General features: G+C 55.7%; 10 protein-coding genes across 10 annotated transcripts; 5 read left to right on the forward strand and 5 right to left on the reverse strand.

Moving 5' to 3' along the window:
* Positions 1–336: 336 nt before the first annotated feature.
* Positions 337–3,129, forward strand: PHSY_002958 (hypothetical protein; the record flags this gene model as incomplete). The annotated part of the gene is made up of 1 exon (XM_012333580.1): positions 337–3,129. One exon carries the CDS (start codon positions 337–339, stop codon positions 3,127–3,129), a length of 2,793 nt encoding a protein of 930 aa, XP_012188970.1.
* Positions 3,130–3,343: 214 nt separating this feature from the next.
* PHSY_002959 (exo-beta-1,3-glucanase) lies at positions 3,344–4,822 on the reverse strand (the record flags this gene model as incomplete). Its single annotated transcript, XM_012333581.1, has 1 exon — positions 3,344–4,822. One exon carries the CDS (start codon positions 4,820–4,822, stop codon positions 3,344–3,346), a length of 1,479 nt encoding a protein of 492 aa, XP_012188971.1.
* Positions 4,823–6,318: 1,496 nt separating this feature from the next.
* Positions 6,319–6,531, forward strand: PHSY_002960 (hypothetical protein; the record flags this gene model as incomplete). The annotated part of the gene is made up of 1 exon (XM_012333582.1): positions 6,319–6,531. The coding sequence occupies one exon, from the start codon at positions 6,319–6,321 to the stop codon at positions 6,529–6,531; it is 213 nt and encodes a 70-aa protein (XP_012188972.1).
* Positions 6,532–7,726: 1,195 nt separating this feature from the next.
* PHSY_002961 (hypothetical protein) lies at positions 7,727–9,418 on the forward strand (the record flags this gene model as incomplete). The annotated part of the gene is made up of 1 exon (XM_012333583.1): positions 7,727–9,418. One exon carries the CDS (start codon positions 7,727–7,729, stop codon positions 9,416–9,418), a length of 1,692 nt encoding a protein of 563 aa, XP_012188973.1.
* Positions 9,419–9,818: 400 nt separating this feature from the next.
* PHSY_002962 (potential multicopper ferro-O2-oxidoreductase) lies at positions 9,819–12,125 on the reverse strand (the record flags this gene model as incomplete). The annotated part of the gene is made up of 1 exon (XM_012333584.1): positions 9,819–12,125. One exon carries the CDS (start codon positions 12,123–12,125, stop codon positions 9,819–9,821), a length of 2,307 nt encoding a protein of 768 aa, XP_012188974.1.
* A 106-nt stretch (positions 12,126–12,231) lies between these two features.
* Positions 12,232–13,089, forward strand: PHSY_002963 (hypothetical protein; the record flags this gene model as incomplete). Its single annotated transcript, XM_012333585.1, has 1 exon — positions 12,232–13,089. The coding sequence occupies one exon, from the start codon at positions 12,232–12,234 to the stop codon at positions 13,087–13,089; it is 858 nt and encodes a 285-aa protein (XP_012188975.1).
* A 294-nt stretch (positions 13,090–13,383) lies between these two features.
* PHSY_002964 (alpha-1,2 glucosyltransferase) lies at positions 13,384–15,276 on the reverse strand (the record flags this gene model as incomplete). Its single annotated transcript, XM_012333586.1, has 1 exon — positions 13,384–15,276. The coding sequence occupies one exon, from the start codon at positions 15,274–15,276 to the stop codon at positions 13,384–13,386; it is 1,893 nt and encodes a 630-aa protein (XP_012188976.1).
* Positions 15,277–15,769: 493 nt separating this feature from the next.
* Positions 15,770–16,921, forward strand: PHSY_002965 (hypothetical protein; the record flags this gene model as incomplete). Its single annotated transcript, XM_012333587.1, has 1 exon — positions 15,770–16,921. One exon carries the CDS (start codon positions 15,770–15,772, stop codon positions 16,919–16,921), a length of 1,152 nt encoding a protein of 383 aa, XP_012188977.1.
* A 171-nt stretch (positions 16,922–17,092) lies between these two features.
* On the reverse strand, positions 17,093–19,468 carry PHSY_002966 (histone-lysine N-methyltransferase; the record flags this gene model as incomplete). Its single annotated transcript, XM_012333588.1, has 1 exon — positions 17,093–19,468. One exon carries the CDS (start codon positions 19,466–19,468, stop codon positions 17,093–17,095), a length of 2,376 nt encoding a protein of 791 aa, XP_012188978.1.
* A 41-nt stretch (positions 19,469–19,509) lies between these two features.
* On the reverse strand, positions 19,510–19,965 carry PHSY_002967 (hypothetical protein; the record flags this gene model as incomplete). The annotated part of the gene is made up of 1 exon (XM_012333589.1): positions 19,510–19,965. One exon carries the CDS (start codon positions 19,963–19,965, stop codon positions 19,510–19,512), a length of 456 nt encoding a protein of 151 aa, XP_012188979.1.
* Positions 19,966–20,057: the final 92 nt, after the last annotated feature.

Here is a 20,057-nt window from a genome sequence, read left to right on the forward strand (position 1 = left end):
GTGTACCGATGGCACGCGACTTGCGACTGTGCAGCTGCAGCAATAATTTGGTTGCCGCCTATCCTAGCGATTTCACGTGATGGAACAAAATATGCCACAGCACACCGCGACCTTTGAAAGCAACGGCACGCACAACTGCGAGACCAACACGAATCGACTCTTTGGGCGTCACGCGTGTCCGGATTCACTCCACTTTCGGGCTTGGTCAACGTCACATCCTCTCATCCTCCAACTCAGCCAAGCACAATTCTTCCCTCCGCACAACAAGGGCCATGGAATAGACTACCACATCTCATCCACCGCCATCCAGGCTGGACCGATAGCATCACCGCCATCATGTCAGACACCAACGATCCGGCGATACCACCGCTAGCCACCCCGCAAGGCTCTCCCGTAGCCGACCAGGCTTCGTCTTCACCAGATGCCGAGATCGACGCATTCTTGGCCTGGGCCAACGCCGTGCTCGAGGACATTCCCGATGTAGACCATGCAGTCCAGAAGCCGAGCGATCTCTCAGATGGTGTCGCCCTCTTCCACATCCTCTCCGACATTGATCCCGACCTTTTCCGCAATCCACATGCAGGCGACACAAAAGACAACTGGGTGCTCACTATTGGCACTCTCAAACGTCTTTACAAGCTTATGATGCAGTACTACTCTCAAAGCCTCCAATGTGCACCCACTGCCTTGCCATCTCCCGACCTCAATGCCATCGCACGCTCTGCCGATCCACAAGAGCTCGCCAAACTCTGCCTCCTCGCCATCGGCATCGCCGTCCGCAGCGACAAGAACGAGACTCACATCGCCGCTATTCAAACGCTTGATCAGGCACATCAGCACCAGCTCATGATGTCCATAGAGCGTATCATGTCCTTCATCAGCCAAGGTCAAGAGGAGTACCAAACGGCTTCCACTGCAGACGACTCCGTCGCTTCTTCCGCTCCCAATGGCGACGCAGACCAAGTCGATCCAAAGCACCAGGGCAAGACGGCTGTCCAGCTCGCAAACGAGCTCGAAGCGATCGAGCTCCAAAAGGGAGACGTCGACAAGTCTTATCTGCTCTTGCTCCAAGCTCATCGAGAACTACAGAACAAGTTTCAAGACTTGCAAACGGAAAAAGACCAGCTCGCAACAATGCACGAGGAGCACAAAAAGAATCTCGAGAACTCGCGTAATGAACAGGCAGACGTGCTCATGCGCCAAGAAATCGACAGGCTCAAAAGCGATCTGCGGCGGAGCGAGGATGCCCTGGCCGAGCTCGAGACCGACAACGAGAAGCTTCTCCAGACTGCCCAAGAGTCCAAGCGCAAGATTGACGAGCTGCAAAAGAGCGCCGAAGAATCAGTCAAGCTCAAGGATCAGCTCGAAGAACACAGGCACGCAGCAGATCGACTCCAGAAGGCAGAGAATGCCATCGAAAAGTACAAAAAGAAGCTCGAAGAAGGCGCCGACATTCGACGTCAGCTTAAGGCGTTCGAAGACCAAAACGCCGAGCTCGTCGATCGCAACGCCAAGCTCGAGGACGACTATAAGCGTGTCTCGGCCTTCAAGCCTCTCATGGATTCGTACAAGTCGCAGATTGCCGACCTGGAATCCACCTCCTCCAATCTTCGCCGCGATCTGGCCGCCTCCAAATACGAGCAAGAGCAGATCCTCTCCCGACTCAAGGCTTCCGAAGACCAGCGTGCCTCTGCAAAGGAGGAGATGGAGCTGTACCAGGAGCGCATCAAGGAACTCGAATTTGGCGGTGATGCAGCCGTCACCAAGCGCAAGCCACTCGTGAGCCGTGCGTCGAATGTCTCTGCGAATGGCATAGACGGTCTCGTCGCAGCAGACGCCAGCCGAGCCAGCGCGGAAGACGCCGACGGGCTCGACGAGGATGATGAGCCCCAGGACCGATCAGGCGAGCTCGAGGACGCGCTCAGCGGTACAACCACGGCCGATCTCAAGATCAAGCTCCGCAAGCTTTCCCGCGAGCTCGAAGCAGCCAAAACCAACAAGGCAGATCACTCGCGCCTCATCGTGCTCGAAAACCTGCTCGAAGATGCACAGCGTATGAAGACACGATACGAAGCAGACTACCTGCGAGAACATCGCGACAAAATGGTACTGCAGAACCAACTCGAAGCCATTCGCAGCGGCAAGTCGGACCTCGGCGATGGGACAGAGGCAGCGTACGCATTGCGCTTGCGACTCAATCAAGTGGTCGATGAGCTGGACGAGGCCAAGCGGCGCGCGACCCAACTGGAGGTCGAAAATGAGGAGGTGGCACGCGAGCTGACAATAGCCAAGTCGGACCTGAGCCTGGTCAACAAGGATCAAGTGGACATCCTCCATTCGCTTCGTGCATCCATGGATGTCGACAAGGACGAATTGGAAGCGAACGTCAAGAAGCTCAAAACTGAAGTCGCGTCGGTTAGCGAGCAGAATCGCATGTACATGGCGCAAGTCAATTCGCTGCTCATGGAAAAGGTCGATCTGCAAGCAGATGGTATCGGACAGCGCGACGAGGCACTCAAGCGCGAACGCACGCTAGGAGAATTGCGGACGAGGCTCAAGGGTAAAGGTCTCCCCAAGGAAGTGGAGGATATGGTGGCTAGCCTGCAGAGCGAAGCGCTCGGCACGACGCGCGATCTCAAAGCACTACAGGAACGCTTCAACAAAGCCAAGACGTTCATCAAACAGCAGGACAAGATGATCAAGGAGAAGGACCGAAGCCTTGCAGCCGCAGCCGCAGTGGGAGGCAGTCTCGCGGGCTCAGGAGGAGTGCTCGATGGCACTAACGGTCGTAGCGAAACAGGCAACGAGACGCTCGAGCGGGAGAACAGGACGTTGCGCGATCAGGCTCGCAACCTGGAGCGCGAACAGCGGCTCATGATGTCTGCATTCCAGGAACTGGGTCGACGCTACATGGTGGAGCTGGAATCGGGTCGCAATCCAAGCGGCGGTGGTGGTGGTGGAGGCGTGGTAGGAGGAGGCGCTGGAGCAAGGTCGGTGTCGTCGTCGTTTGCTGCTGGTGGAGTGCGGGCGCTTTCTGGGTTGACAGGTCTGAATGGACCAGGACGAAGCTGGCTCGTAAATCAGCGGCGAACTGTCAACCCTACACTTCAGCTGGCCAGTCGTAGGTGATGCTCAACACTCAAGAATTTATACCCGCACATTGAACGAAGGGTTTCACTGGAGCAACCTCGATGAATCACAACGGGATTTCGTCTGGCAGCATGAGCGGGTGAGCTGCGTGATCGCAACAAGACAGTCCGGCCTTGAACGTTCACGGGCGCGTTCGTTGTACAGATCAAATGTTCCGATTCGGTCAATGAGCATCTAGACGAGATATGCGAAATCAGCACTTGACACCCTGAGGTCTCTGGGTTGGATCCTTGGGGATCCATCCGTACTGCAAGCCCTTCTGGTAACTCCAGTCCTCCGCTGCGCCACTCTCGGTCTTCCAGGTCCACATCATCCAGCCGACACCACCCTCGTTGGCATCCACCTGAGACTCCCACATCCTACCCAGTAGATTCTTGTAGTTCTGCGAGAAGGTGGCTGCGCTTCCACTCCTGCCCGCACAGCTGTTGATTTTACCTTGACTTCCCTTGAAGCTTCCGTCGTAGCGACTTCCTCTGCCTCTACCGTTGACACCCTGGGCGCAGTCGGTGAAGGCGGGGGACCACTCTCCGAGCAGTTGCCAGTGGATCTTGTTGGACGAGGTCCATTTGGATTTGAGCGAGCAGTAGTAGTTGATGCGGTCTTTGGAGGAGAGACGGAGGGATTTGTCGTCAAAGATGGTGTAGATGTGGGTGTCGATCGCGACGGCTTCGTAGGTAGGAGGGCGGAGTTTGTCGTCCCAGTAGTTTGAGTATGCTGGGGAGACGAATTCGTCCGAGATGGCAACGAGGAGGGGGGATGCGGGGGAGGAACGGCCGTTGGGGTAACGAACGACTTCGTAGGCTCGTTGGTAGAAGTCCAGTACAACCGACTTATCCGTGACGGGTTCGTTGAGCAATTCCAACGCCGTCACCGAGTTGGCGTACTTGGATTGGGAGAATTCCTTCGACATGGTCTGCAAGATGTTGATCGTACGCTGAACATTCGTGGCATTGGAAGCCCAGGTGGAGACACCACGATGACCACCGTGATCGAAACCATTCTGATTGCCCGGTGCAGCATGCAGATCCACCAACACCTTCAATCCGTACTTTCCACACCACCCGACAGCCTGCTTGAGCAGATCCCACTGGTTGAGCTTCAAATACGGTTCTCCGGACGAAACTTCAAACGCCCAATACCCAATGGGGATCCTCACATGGTTCAACCCCGCCGCTGCGATCTGACGAATATCATCCTCCGTGACGAAGTTGTTCAGATGCGGTTGAAGGATCGACACGGCCTGGTCGCGGGATTGGAGGGCACCGAAGGTCCATTCGTCGATGATGTTGTCGTTCCCCGTGGAAGCGTAGATGGAAGGAGTGATGAAGTTCTCTACCACGAGCCAACCGCCGAGGGAGACACCGCGGACTTTGCGGGTGGTGGAGTCGTACGGCCAACGAAGCGTCGGCAGAGCTCGAGCGAGGAGGTCGGTGGCGGTGCGTCGGTGACGTTTGATCTTGGAGAGTGTGGGGATGGAGGAGGTGGTGAGGACGTCGTTGACCTTGTCGAGGACGAGATTGGCGATGAGCTTGGGTTTGACGTCGGCAGCACCGCGCGAGTTGGCGGTGGTGATGGGGATGGTGACGGTCTCGGTGGAGGGGAGGTCGCCTTTGACGGCGGCGAAGGCGGAGCCCATCAACAGGGCTCCTGCGAAGAGCGAGGTGAACTTCATCTTGGGCGAACTGACAGAAAGGAGAGGCGAAAAGAGTGTGGATCTGTCTTGATCAAGCGCCGCGATCGGCAAAGTGAAAGGCTGTCTTGCGGAAGGGGAGACGGGGGAAGAAAGGGGAGGGGTACGGAAAGCTTGAGGGGAGGGAAACACGATGGAGGGTCAACTACAGGACGATCTCGACAAAGCGCGGGGTATATATCCAGCACCCACAGAAGCCACAGTATCCACGACTCGTCAAGGTACACACGACGAGAAGGGAGCAGACGGGACGGCGCAGCATTGCATCGCAAACAACAAATAACACAGACGCAGGGATCTGCAATGTGCAGGTTGTGACACAAAACGGCACGAGGAAGGAAAAGGGGGCTGTCAAAGGCATTCGACGAGCATTTGCCGACTTTACACGTTCGACGGTTGTTTGCCTTTGTCGACTCCCTGAATGTTTTCCCGCGAACATCGTTACCGACAGCACATTGACGCCACATGCCACTGGCCTGCGTCGTTGAAACAAGCCCCTCTCGCTTCTGTTTGTCCCACCACTTATGAATGGTACCTGTCCTTGCAAGCAAGGACTGCACGTTTGACAGCCCACGTCCAGATTGATAGGTTCGCTGTGTGTCTAGACACGAACCCACCCGGCTAGGCAAAACAATGCACTCCGCCGCTCCCTACACGAGTCCAAAAAAAAAGAATATTCCACAGCGCGACGGGCCAGAGCGCGACAAGTGTCCACAAAACACCGTCTTTTACCTCTGCTCGATTCACACAGTTGAAAGGAAGAGAGATGAGAGAAGAAGCGCCATCGGCGAGCCCGCTGCAGCTGTCGAACCCCGCTCACTGGTTCGTTATGCGATGGGACATGTTCGATGTCGACTCTTGGATCCTCACAGAGTGAGGCATTGTCCGAGGACATCAAGATTGAACTACAGCATAGTAAAGGGGGCGGGAAGGCAAGGTTTGTCGTGAACGTTCCGCAGAAAAACGCCCGGCGGTGATGCTAACAGAGGAATCAAACGAGAGCGTAACAGTGCGACCATGAACGTTGGTGTTCTCAGCGTTCCTTCCTTATGCAAGCCCATGCACGTTCCTCGAAGCTTGAGCACCTCGTTCTGTCGCTCAACTCATCCCATACTGTGCCGGTATCGCTTCCCATCACACTATTCTTCAGTGTTATCCTAGCTTTACTCCAGCTTCAATCTCCAAGAAGCCTTAGCCAGCTGCATCGACGATTCTTCTGTGAAACGACGAGCACAGAGCGTTCCAATTTAATATTCCTGACATTGGCAGAACCTGTGTTGCGTGTTGACATCGACACTTGGACGGTGTTGAACAGCGCGTTATTTCAAATTGAAATTTCACGCTGCAAGGAACAGGCACGCGTCTGTAAATCCAAGAGTCTGTCTCGGCCATTCATTTCGAGACTCAGAAAAATGTTTCGACGTAACAAATCAAAGCAAATTTCGGATGGGCTGCTCCGGAACGTCGAGAGACCGGCGATGGGTCGCGAAACGCTGCAAAATGCAGCGGAAGCTTTCTTCGAAGAAGCTCGCTGCTTACACTCAAAGCCTAACGACGCTGCGAAGCGCAAGCATTCATTGCATTCCAAGCGCTTTCCGACAGACACCGTATTTCATAATAGTAGCGTCTGCTATCCAATGACCAGTGTCGATACGAGCGGGCAAGCGATGGCGCTGCCAATTTGTCAATGAGTTCTGTACGAGGATAAGCAAAACTCGATCTTGATCTCGATCTGGAGGATTTGTTTCTCCGCTTCGAGGTGATTGGAGGCGGAGAAGGGCGACTCGGCAATCGCTTTGCAGCAAAAACATGCGTGCGGATCGCTTCGCTCGTCCACGGACTACAGTAAGATGCCTTTCATTTGTGTGCCACACGCAGTCTCTGCATCGCGCTCAATCCATTTCGCCCATTGGCCCTTGATCGATTAAGCTAGATCTACATACAAGGCCGGGCCGGTTATTCAGTTGCAAGCCGATACAGCGTTTCAGTTGTCCTTGATAGTTACTCTTACTCGACGTACGCTGCCGCCAGACGTGATGGGCAGGGCTGGATTAGGATGAGTACGAAGAGAGAGGCTGCGGCTGAAGAAGTCAAGAGGTCATTGACGGCCGTAGGCGAAGAGGTGAGCCTGAATTTCACGTTCTTCAACCGACTACTTAGGCTGTGATGTGCCATGCTGAATGCACATTTTTGGGGTTGAGGTTGGTCGCGGTGCCTGCGTGTGGGCAGCGTTTCAGGAGCCGACAACTGTGTGCCCCCTTGCTGCTGCTGCTGCAGCCGCTGTAATCTGGCTCGGCTTTGTCGAATCTCTCCAGGCAGATCACTCCCACATGCTCTGCCATTCGCTCCTTCGTCCTTTCAACTTTTTGTCCATGGAGGATCCGCGCTGCGCTCCTCTGCTCCGGTGCCTGCCTTTGCTCGGAAAATTGAGGGAAATTGGAAAAATGGAATGACAATCCACGTCAAACAAAATGCCCCGGCAAAGGCCATCGTTACGCGACTGGTTGGCTGATCCAGTGCCCAAATGCTGCCCTGCCTAGGCGAAAACGTTCCGATTCCTGCCCCGCTTACGTCCTGGAGATATAAAGACGGAACCCTCACAAGCGTCGATCCTTCCTATTCCTCTATCATACTACACATTCTCTCTCGTGTAACACTTGATATCTCTTCCAGACAACCACACCTGATCGTCTCTGCAAGTCATTGTCTCAACCACAGGACTTGCACACCTTCAACGTTGCCCACCATTTTCTCCAACCAGCTTTGCTCGTCCCACAACTCTCACCGGGGCCTTAAGCACACCAGCCCCGCTCACCTAGCTGCGCATTAAAGCCATCTCATCCTCGAAAACCTCTTTTGAACTCTCTCCTCTCTCAATCCGCAAAGATGGCTCCTGTCGCTAACGGAAACAATGCCGCCAACGGCCACGCTGCCAACGGCAACGGCGCCAACGTGCCCATCAACCCTACCAACGTTCGTCACGAACAGCGCGAGTTCATCCGCGTCAACTCGGACAAGGTCAAGTACACCACCGACAACATCACCTCGGACTACGAGTACCTCAACACCCACGTCGAAAAGGTTCATCACGACGATGGCACCACCGAGTACGTCGCCACCCCCATCCAGCGCCAGTTCCAGTTCAAGACCGAGCGCAAGGTCCCCCGCACCGGTCTCATGATGGTCGGCTGGGGTGGTAACAACGGTACCACCATCACCGCCACCATCCTCGCCAATAAGCACAACATCACTTGGCACAACAAGGACGGCCTCCAGGTGCCCAACTACTACGGCTCGCTCGTTCGCGCCTCGACCATCCGCCTCGGCACCGACCCTGCCACGGGCAAGGACGTCTGGGTCCCCTTCTCCAACGTCCTCCCCATGGTCCACCCCAACGACCTCGTCCTCGGTGGTTGGGACATCTCCGGTCTCCCCATGGACCAGGCCATGACCCGCGCAAAGGTGCTCGACTACGACCTCCAGCGCCAGGTCGCCCCTTACATGGCCGAGATGAAGCCCCTCGCTTCCGTCTACTACCCCGACTTTATCGCCCAGAACCAGGAGGAGCGTGCCGACAACACTCTTCCCGGTCAGTCCAAGGCTGCCCACGTCGACCAGATCCGCGCCGACATTCGCGAGTTCAAGCGCCAGAACAGCCTCGACCAGGTCATCGTCGTCTGGACCGCCAACACCGAGCGTTACTCCGAGATCCTCCCCGGCGTCAACGACACTGCCGACAACCTGCTCAAGTCGGTCGAGCAGAACCACGACGAGGTCTCGCCCTCCACCATCTTTGCCATCGCCTGTATCCTTGAGAACGCTCCTTACGTCAACGGTGCTCCCCAGAACACCTTTGTGCCCGGATGCATCCAGCTCGCCGAGAAGCACAAGGCCTTCATCGGTGGTGACGACCTCAAGACCGGTCAGACCAAGGTCAAGTCCGTGCTTGCCGAGTTCCTCGTCAACGCCGGTATCAAGCCCCTGTCCATCGCCTCGTACAACCACCTGGGTAACAACGACGGCTACAACCTGAGCTCGCAGCGTCAGTTCAAGTCGAAGGAGATCTCCAAGTCTTCGGTCGTCGACGACTGCTGTGCTGCCAACCACCTGCTGTACAAGCCCGCCGTGCCCGGCAAGACCACCGCCGACGGCAAGGCCGACAAGGGCGAGCACCCCGACCACTGCATCGTCATCAAGTACCAGCCCGCCGTCGGAGACCAGAAGGTCGCCATGGACGACTACACCTCGGAGCTCTGCATGGGCGGACGCAACAGGCTGTACGTCACCAACCTGTGCGAGGACTCCCTGCTCGCTTCGCCCTTGCTGCTCGACTTGACGATCCTGGCGGAGCTGATGACGCGCATCACGTACAAGGCCGGTGAGAGCGACAAGGATTGGAACTCGATGTACTCGGTCCTGAGTCTGCTCAGCTACTCGCTCAAGGCGCCTGTCGTCAAGCCCGGTACGGATGTCGTCAACTCGTTGAACAGGCAGAGGGCTGCATGCACCAACTTCATGCGCGCTTGTTTGGGTCTGGCTCCCGAGTCGGACCTCTTGCTCGAGACTAGGGTTTGGTAAACGCCTCAAAGATGGGCGCGGTCTAGCCAGGTTTTGTCTTCGTGGATCCTTGGGCTGGTTTACGCGACCGATCTCTTGCTCTAGATTTCCATAAGATCCGAAGTTGTTCTCTGGTTGAAATGTGTAGACTTGTATCGAGTAGAAACTGAGGATGCGGAAGAGGCGAGGTGTTTACTTGCTTTGGATGCATACTAGCTGCTGGTTCGTTGGGTTTTCAAAGACAATGATGCTGTCTTCCAAAAACTCTCAAATGTGTGGTCTTTGCCAAGTTTGTGTGTGTTGGAAGATCTGAGAGAGGTAGGCATCGCCACGCATTCACTTTTTGCAACGGGCACATGATTTGCGATTTGAAGCTGACACTTCCTTCACTCACACCCCCAGCGCCATTGAATCCTACAACCTACATGACAGCCTGTACACTCTTGCCAAACTGCAGATAATCTCCATCCAACCCCTGCACGTCCTCCCCCCTCAACCGATCTTTCTTTGGCCAGTAGATGCCATTCTTCTGCGCCAGGAGTTCGGGAGCGATAGCCCAGACGGTAGCCATACCCATCTCTAGATGAAAATGCAAGTGGCAGTGCAAGAGAAATACACCGGCGTTGTTGGCGTCTACCTTGTAGCGTAGGACTGTCCAACCGCCGTCTTCTGTTGCTGGGGTGGGGATGGTTTGGTTGGCGAAAGCTGCACCGGGGGAGGCGTATGCGACAGTCGTGTCTCGCGAGATGGGGTTTGCGAACCCCGTCGGGTGGGGGGACGAGTAGAGCGTGGAGAGACGGGAGAAGGAGAAAGTTCCGGGTTGGATGGTTCGCGTGTAGTGCTTGTGCGAATGCATGTGCCAAGGATGTATCTCCACGGAAGAAGAGAGTAGAGAAGGTTTGTTGATGAGCACGATATCGATGATCTCGTTGTGTTGGGCGAAGAACATGTTGAGAGAGGAGGAGTAGGATTGGTTCCAGTGTCTGGAGGAAGCGGAGGAGAGTTCGGTGGGGTTGGAAAGGTTGACGATGCGTTCGTCCCCGGTGGTGGTACCGTCGGAATTGGCGTACGAGTAGTTGGTAGGGTTCAGCATGGCACTGTGGAGTTGCGAGGAGGAAGGAAATGGGGTATCGCCGAGGAATGTCCGGACGAGATAGGGAGCCGACGTTCCTGGAGAGGATTCGTTGAATGGCACACCATTCATGTCCCACTTGACTCCCTTGGAGGATGGGTAGAATTTGACCTGTTGCGTGTCGATCACCACCGTTCGGGTCACCTCGGAGTCGGAGGGCATTCGGTCTGCATACCACCAATTCGGACCGTATGGCAGGGAAAGCGGTGCGAGCGAAGATGCTTTCCAACCGAAGGATTCCGGTGGTAGGAGCTGAAGATCTTTTTGCCCGGCAAAGAGTTTCACCGGCGGTGTGGTTGCCGCCGCAGTGGTGGCAGAGTTGGGGTAGACAATCTTGACCCACATGCTGGGACCTGCTCTCCAACGCGACTCGACTCGCATCCAATACACTCCACCCATCCCATCCTTTTCCACCTGGGATCGAGATCGACTCTTCCACAACACAGAATAACGTTGACCCGCGGTGAATTCGATGTGATCCACCTCCAGAGCATCCAGGTACGATCCATCGGCTTCGATCACCTTCATCTTGTCCCATCGCACCTTTTGCGCCGCATACGCACCCGTAGGGTTGACCGACGAATACGCCTTTTTGGTTGGCTTCAAAATCCCCAACGAGGTGTACATGAGAGCGGTAGCTCCGATGAAGCGCAACCTGTAGGTCTGTTTGAAGTCCACATGGATCGTCGGGTACTCTACCTTGCCGCAATCCTTCGGAGCGGAGCTGCAAGACACACCCGTAAGATCCGCCTTGGTCTGGTTGCAGCTCGGCTGCATACTTGCCGAAATGTTGCTGGGGGAGGACTTGCCGTTCAACATCAACTTGGTCGCCGATCCTGGCCAAACGAACGGATCCCCCTTCAACTGCCGCGTGATCAGATCGATCGAGCCATAACTAAACCAGTCACCTACCGCCAGCACTCTATCCTCATCGTACCTGTACGGACTGTGTCTCCCACTCTTACCCTTCTCGTTTAACCCTTCTTCACCCCATACATGTCTAAAACTCACACTCTTGCCCTTCTCCATCTCGACAGTATACCAGCTCGGATCAACAAATTCCTCCTCCTCCGGATCCTCCACCACCAACGCTCCGTACGCAGTCATAGCCTGCACCCCCACGTGCGAGTGGTGGAAATACGTGCCCTTATCTTCCGCCGTCAGTGGGATCGTGTAGTCGAAAAATTGACCGGGCACGATCGGCCACTGGGAGAGGAGCATGGTGCCGTCCATGACCGGATGCATCTTCATGGAGAGCCCGTGGAAGTGGAGCGTGAGATTGGTGGAGGAGTCGAGGTTATTGTAGACGCGGACGCGGAGGATCTCGCCAGCACGGGCGCGGATGGTGGGACCGGGAAGGGTGGAGTTGATGACGGTGGTAGGGCCGAAGGGATCGCATGCGGAGAAGAGGGTGGAGGTGGTGACGTTGAGGGTGTAGTGTCGGACGGTGATGGGTCGAAGGTGGGAACGGGAGGCGATAGAAAGGGAGGTGCTGGGAAGAGCGTGGATAGAAGAGGTAAACAGCGTAGTGATGGCGACGTAAAGGAGGAGGATAGTGCGCAGAAAAGGATGGCCGAGAGCTGAAGACGCCATCATGGGAGACAATTTGAGGCGGTTGGTACTGGTGAGAGTACAGGCAAGCTCCAGTGACCTACTCTACGAGACAAAACTGAGGAGGATCTTATGCAGGCACCACAAACGTATGTCCATTCTTATACCACACTTCGACAACTATCGCTCGGACCCTGTGACCCTGAGCGGCAACCTTTTGACCACAGCACCGGCCTCGGATGCCGACGACACGAGTGATCCCGCACACTATCTGGTTCGGAAACCCACCTTCTCGGCAAACCTCCCGTCCCCCTCGGTCTATACCTACGTATCTTTCCGCTCGTCACGGATGCGCACCCCCGACGACCCCTCATCCCCACACTTGCTGACCCTCCACTTCGGCCAAGCCAGACCCACACATACTGTATGGGTTATCTTCACTGTGTCACCGTGCGACATGCGGTATGACACACACTTTTTATCTCGACCCACGTCCATACAACACCACTTCTTTCAAGAACATCCGGGTCATAACCCCCACTTTTCACCTTTGCTTTCATTCTACGGTAATTGCATCCCTTGCCATTCGGTTCCAGAGTCAGATACTCTGTCCACCAGCTTGGCTGTGCTGGAGAGGGAGAGAATGATGCAGCTCGGACGACTGCCGCTTGCACTTCGAACGGCGGACCGGTCTTCAACCTTTACTTTACAGACGGCTCAACGAAGCTCAACAATGATGCTCCCCTGTCTTGCTATCGGTGGTCCTTCCTCAGACGTCCCACTTTGCGGTGGCTCGAACGTGTACGCCGCCTCATCTGCGCAGAAAAGCCACCACTCCTGCATCCCGCTTCTGTACGCCTTACGCCGTTTAAGCGAGACGCTTCCATGCCGCGGTCCGAAAACCTTTCCCCACAACTTTTTCTTGTACACTGCCGGAGGTACATACAAGCAAAAGCAACTGCTGCGGAGGGTGGCAGGAACAGTGAAACGTCCGCAAGAGCTCGCGTAGCTGGGCAGCAAACACTCATGCCGCCTCGCTTAGCCGCCGCCCAGACAGGCGGTCCGAGAAACCGGTCCGGCTCGACCTCGCGTGGCAAAGCAAACCGCGGTTTGATTTTCCTGCGACACAAATGTGCTCCGCCATCCGATCTCAATACGCTAGTCTCGACGGCTGATACGACTCCAACTACGCTTCTAACCAACGGAATTGAAAGACTCGAATGCTTTGCTGCTTACAGAATGAATGATACCGAAATACAAATGCCGTTCACAAAACCTCATTCTCCCGCTACAGATCGCCCACCTACCAGAGGTACCGCATCGTCGTACCCTCACCCCTCGCCTTGTTCACCGCACTCTCCGGCCACTCGAACGGCTTCAAGACAAATAGCCCCACAGTGATCGCATTGACCGCTGCGTAGGTCGCCACTTCCAATGCCAGATACACCCACCTCAACCTCCTCTCCTCTTCTCCCTCCACCCGCGCACCTTTGGGATGGCTGAAAATCCTGAGCAAGATGTACGACATCAAAAAGTACCTCGGTTCGATCAAGGGCGTCGGCACCAATGCTGCCGAGGTAGCCAGCCAGAAAAGGAGATTGAAAAGTGCACCTGTGCCTTTGCGAGCTGCGTTGCGCGTAAGGGCTCCGCTCCAGGCGATGAGCGCGAGTGCGAACAGAGGCACTACCACAAATTTCGGCTTGACCGCGTATCCGCCCGTTCCAGGGAGGGTGTAAGACTTGCGGAACCTGCGCCAGACGTAGGACGGGTAGTGCCGGTTGTCAGAAAGCAGATATGGATGTTCGATGGTGAATTGATCTGCTGCAATGTAGAAGCCGATCAAGGCAGCCGCGAGCGTCAACAGGCCGGTCACAGAGCCGAGAGTTGCCTGTGTTACGACGGCGATAGCTTGACGAATCGACTCGGCAAGGCCTGCCATCGTCGAGTTCGATTTTGACTCGACGTCACTCAGCGGCGGCTGCAGACCATACAGCAAAGGGGCGAAGCCAAAGAGGGAGGCAAAGGCCAAAAAGTAACCCACATGCGGCAGATGCAATGCCACTTGATGAGCCGACTTGTCGCCCAACACGATACTTCCGTTCCATCGCAAAAACCACGCAGTCACTGCCAGGACCGGCGCCATGGGCGCCGCATTGACCGCGATGACTTTCCAGAAATGTCGCCCCTTTTCTCCGAACGCTACCTTGAGCACTGCACCGACCTGCGAAGGAAGGTTGGCAGCTTCCACTTCGGGCTCGAAGAGTTTGCCAACACTCGCTAGGGCAGCTTGTGCTGCTGCAAAGCCGATCCACACAATGTTGTTCTGTCGTACCGATACTGCCAAGATTGATGCCAGGGAGATCAGCGCCCCAGTGCTAGCGGAGGAGAAATCCAGTGCAGCATTCAAGTCGTTATACAGCGTAAGGATTGCCAACACCAGCCAGATGGAAGCCAGGTCGGTGTAGTACAGGAAGCCAAAGAACCAGAGGGGAGGCAGGAAGCAAATGGTGCATGCTATGGCCATGAAGTATGGCGTGGCTTCTTTGCGCTTCTGTGCTGTGGGGAGCGTCGATGCTGATCTTGAAGGTGCTAGCGACGAGCCATGTGCAGCAGCGATGGTAGGAGGAACGACATCTGGCAAATCGTCGTGCGAAGCGTTGGGGGTGGGTGGCTGTTCGAGCTTCGCTTTTGCCTGAAGCGATTCGATGTGACGCCTTGAGATCGCCTTGTTCGTTTTGTTGGTCGCTACTTTCGCCGAGACGGACTCCTTGGCGGGAGTGCTCTGAACCTGCTCGTCGTTCTGTCGAAGTATCCTAGCCACCAAAGTTGGAAGTGTGAGGAGCAGTACCAAGTTCGTAGCTCTCAGCCAAATAGTATCCTTGCACTCCCATCCTGGCAGCACCTTTGCTAGTACGACCGAGATCGCGTAGAGACCGGGAGGAGTCGTGAGACCCTCATCGTAGCTTACGCCCTTGAGCTTCTGCCAGACATCGTTCACGGAGAGAAGAGATGTGGAGGCGAGAGCTGCGCAGTATCGCTTCGCCTGCGGGATATGGAAGATCTCATCGAGGTAGGGAATCGCCTGTGTGCGGCCGACGAGCGTCGAAGTGAGCGCCGTGACGGCGATGAAGAGAAGAGTGGGAATGTGCTGTTTCAGTGGGAAAGGAAGAGTGTCGCCGTTGCTCGAAGATGGCATGTTGATCGAAAGTGCAGCTGAGGACATGCTATCGTTAGCATGACCTTTTCAACACGTGTGGGGACATTGAAACAGTGCTCGGCGATGATGGTGGAGAGAAAAAGAATGTGTGCGGGTCGAAAAGAGTGTGAGCTGATCGCAGGAAGGCGCAGTCAATGCGCTCAAGTGTGATTATAGGGAAGCGGCGATGGTGATGGTGGCAGAAGTGTGAGTGATGCTGAATCATTGCTTCAAGACAACAGAGTGGTTCGTGCATTCCTCCAGTTTTCGTTCTCCGCGGATGATCCGATTCTATGAATATGTTGGCTGACCAAAATCTTAAATTTCGGGAAGCGGAAATTCTTCTGATGACGATTAAGTTATGCAACCGCCTTCCTTCTGTCCTCCTCCTCATCTTCCACAGAGGCTGCACGACTGCCTTCAACATCGTTGCATCTTCAGAGAATCCCCAACATTGCAACGGGCTTCGTCACTGCTCGAGATCGCACAAGTGATGTACACGGCATCCTTTGTTCCTCAGTGGGGAGGAAATTTGCTAGCCTCCACTTTTGCTTCGTCTTCCACAACATCAACATCAACATCAATACCCAAGCTAGCCCACCTCACATCCGATCCACCACCAAACCCTTCAACTCCTTTACTCAAGAATGACAAACCTTCGTCCTCATCCACATCTGCGTCACAGCGCGCGGAGTCAGGCGCCTCCATCAAAGGCTTTGTCGGCGGCACAGCTTCCGGACTCACCAAGCTCCTCGTCGGTCACCCATTCGACACAATCAAAGTTCGCATGCAATGCTCCCCTCTCGGAACGTACACTGGACCGCTCGACTGCTTCCTCCAACTAGCACGACGCGAATCCCTGCTCGGACTGTACAAAGGTGCAACACCCCCTGCATTTGGATGGGCTCTCACTGACTCGGTGCTGCTAGGAAGTCTTCACAACTATCGACGATTCTTCGCACGTCTCACCAACCCGTCCTATGGAGAAGAGGACAGCGTTAAGGGGCTTGCCGTCAAGTATCACGCGCTGGCGGGCTTAATGGCGGGCTGGACAAACAGCTTCGTCACCACTCCGGTGGAGCTGATCAAGGCCAAATTGCAGATGCAAACCCAACGCGTATCGCTTCACCTACCCGGTCAACCCTCGACCGTAGTGTCCGAGTTCAGAGGTCCACTCGATTGCATCCGCCAGATCGTCGCGCAGCGTGGCGTGTTCGGTCTGTGGCACGCGCTACCAGCGACTCTCCTCTTCCGCTCCAGCTTCGCTGCAATGTTCGGCTCGTACGAATACTTCCAACAGCTCTTCTCTAGCTGGAAGGGTACCTCGTGGGAACTTTCCCCCGGAACCATCACCTTCATCTCTGGAGGTCTAGGTGCAGAGGTCTTCTGGTTGACCGCTTTCCCAGCCGACGTCATCAAGAATCGGATGATGGCGGATAACATCAAGGACCCAAAGTACAAGGATGTTAAGAGCGCCTGGTTGAGCGCTTGGAATGCGAGGGGGAAAGATGTGGTCTGGTGGAGAAAGGTTAGGGGCGTGTACACAGGATTCTTGCCGTGTCTGTTGAGGGCGTTCCCGACGAATGCAGCGGCGCTGTTTGCGTTCGAGACTGCGATGCACCTGATGGGAGCGGAGAAGGTGTAGAGAAGAGGGCAAGGAGGTTCCACTTGAGACTGGATTGTATCAGCATATACCCACCACCACATATCATGAAAGCAATAGACATGCATCACCAATTGATTGGTCGGGATAGTGATAAATGATTTGATTGGTATAAAGGCCGAGTACTGGACACTGAAGTGATCTTGAGGATACTCAGATCTCGTCCTCATCCTCGTCATCATCGTCTTCAATCGCAGCCTTCCATCGCTTCCTCCTGACATCCTGACCCACCATCAAATCGCTCTTCCCACCGTCCTCCTCCTTCTTCCCCCTCTTTCCCCTCGGTCCTCCATCACCACCAACGTCCCTCTTCCCCTCCAAGAACTCCCTCACCAAGCTCCTATCCACCTCCTGAATATAGTACTTCCCACCACCGTCCGCCCAACTCACACATCCGGAAGTGTACAACCTCTCCGTCACCCGCAAGATGGCCAATGGACTGCTCAACGTCCTCTGCGTCAACCTGAAGTCCGGCGGAACGAACGGTTTCAACGAGACCACCTTGGCCCCATCTGGCAGATCCAAAAACAGCAATGAGAGGTTCTCGTTCGTTCGCGGTAGGAACGCATAGTTGTTGACCAACACAAGATCCGCTCGTTTGAGGACATCTCGGACACCGGTGTGTTCTCCGAAATCACCCTGCCAGGCTTCGATCGCTCCACCACCCCGCAAACCCCACGCAGTCCACCGAGACTGTGCCTCGACAATCTGTTGACTCGCCAACGAGGCTGGAATGGGCATCATTTCGCACCCAAACGCCTCGGCACCAGTCTGCAGACTCGTCTGAATCAGCAAATTCCCCACACCGGATCCGAGGTCGACAAAGACTTTGTCAGGACCAAGCGCAGTAAGCTGCGCGATCTCGGACATGAAGCGTGGCAGTAGTTCGCCGTAGACGTTGTCCGAGAAAGCTTGATACCGCCCGAGCTCTTCGACGCGTGGACCTACGACACGTGCGTACACTTGATCCTGAATCAACCGCCAGATCCCCTCTGGTACGCCAGTGGATATGCCGAGTTCGGCGATGTTGGCTGCGAGGGCGCCGGTGTCACGCAAGGCGACGAGGGCGGAGTTGAAGCGCGCGAGCGTGCGCATGAACAGCGGTCCATCGCGACGATTGCGTGCTTTGGTGAAGGAGCGGAGGATCGAGTCTGGGTCGGTGGCCGATGAGGATGCGGGAGTGGAGGAGGAGTGGTCCGAGGCGAGCGAGAGCTCGGTAGGAGCGGGCGAGTCGAGTCGAAGCAAGGCGTTATTGACGAGAACCGTCTTTGCGACCGAAGCACCACCTGTCGATGCATTAATGCTGCCACTTTGCGAAGTTGGGGAAACCGGCGCCGTCTGCGAGATGCCATTGGCATGAGGCTCTGGCGTACTGGATCCAGCATCCTTGCCCGTGCCACGGCCGATGAGCTCATCTCGACGCTCGGCTTTTGAGCCTTGACCGTCGAGCAAATCGGCTGACCTTGCACGCGCGCCATTGATGCCATTCGATTCGGCGAGAGCTGCAGTCGCGTTGGAAGTGGCGCTGGTAGAAGCAGATGTACCGTTGGAGGCACTAGGCAAGATCATGCCGGCATTGTTAGATACCTCGAGACTGTCGAGCGCGCCAAAAGCTTTGCGTTGTTCTGGTGTGAGGTAGTGCGTCGCAATGGCACGGACCGTGGCGAGGAGCTCCATGAGAGGATCGTACTCGTCGGCATCCTTGGGGACCAGCAGCAGGAACTCCTCGGAAGCACCTGGACCGGGATACTCGAGGACAGCGCGGGGAGCATCGCCGAGACCATGAAAGTATGGGCCGTAGCCCTTGATGTTGGCGGTGACGATGTCGGCAGAGGAGATGGGTCTGGCAGCTGTTGGATGCGCTGCGTCGGTTGCTGCGTCGCCGTTGGACCTTGTCTGGGTGGAGGATGCGAGGATGTCGCGTGGAACAGTGTAATTGGGTCGCACGCCTTCTCGTCCAACCTTTTGGTAGCTGTCCGAGCTCGGATGGGGGTCGACGCTCGCACGCTTGGACCCGCGAGGCGTGGAAGGAGCAGTGCTTGACTTGCGAGACGATTTGCCGTAGTCGCCAAAGTCGTCGTCTTCAGAGCTCGAGTCGACGACCTTCTTGCGAGGCTTCTTTTGTTTTGGCTTGGAGGACGATGCTGCGGATTTGCGCGAGGTCGAGCTGCCAGACTTTTTGACAGGAGCTTTAAGTTGGGCCTCGAGACTGGTCTCGATCGACTTTTGACGTTGCGCGGCTAGCCTCTCTTCGATGATGCGTCGACGTTTCTCTTCGGGCAAAGCATTCTTGGAGTTGTAGCCAGAGAGAGCAGCGATGGGATCGCGGGGTTCGGCGGGTTTGGGTGGGGCCACCTTCCTCTTGACGGTTGTGACGACTGTGACGGGCGATGGGGCGAGTTTGGTCTTTTTCAGAGGAGGTTGACCGGCAGCCGCAGTAGAAGAGGCGCTTGATGTTGAGGCAGGACGTGCGCCATTCGTCGAAGCAGCCGAGGCGTTCGATGCCTTGCCACCAAAAAAGTTGATCATGGCGGGAGTGAGGCCAGTGGATGATCAGGCTCCGTCGCAGGCTAGACCCTTTCAGAGCTGGAGATGCATGCGCTGTGGGTATTCGGAGGGAGGTGTCGGAGTGTAACGATGATAGAGAGCTTTATAGTGGCCTTCAGAGGATCACGACCGAAAAGTGCGGCGAAGGTATCGATGTTGGTACAAGAGTCTGGAAGCCGGGAGCCGAATGAGTCCGAGCAGATGCAAAGTTGGAGCGCAAGAAGGTGCCGTGAGAGAGTCAGAGTCGAGTCTATGAGGATACTGTATGCGATGTACTTTTGGAGGAGGTAGTGATACAATGGGTAGGGGTATGGCGAAGGAGATGGAGTGGGGGATGGTAGTCCGAGTGGAAGGACGACGATGCACAAACGGACAGAGTCTAAGTTGATTGTATGCATTCCAACTCCAACGACACCGCATCTGACAGCTCTAGAGCGTCTTGCTGCAGCAGTGCCTTTCGAGAAAGACGGCCGCGGCATCGCATCGGGTCAGACGACTGATTTCCGTTCAATTTCTTCTTTTTTTGCCCCTCTTTGCGGCTCGAACTCGAAACTAACATGTAGGGAAAATT

The sequence above is a fragment of the Pseudozyma hubeiensis genome, assembly GCF_000403515.1.
Source record: "Pseudozyma hubeiensis SY62 DNA, scaffold: PHS30, whole genome shotgun sequence".
In the NCBI taxonomy this organism is placed as follows: Eukaryota; Fungi; Basidiomycota; class Ustilaginomycetes; order Ustilaginales; family Ustilaginaceae; genus Pseudozyma; species Pseudozyma hubeiensis.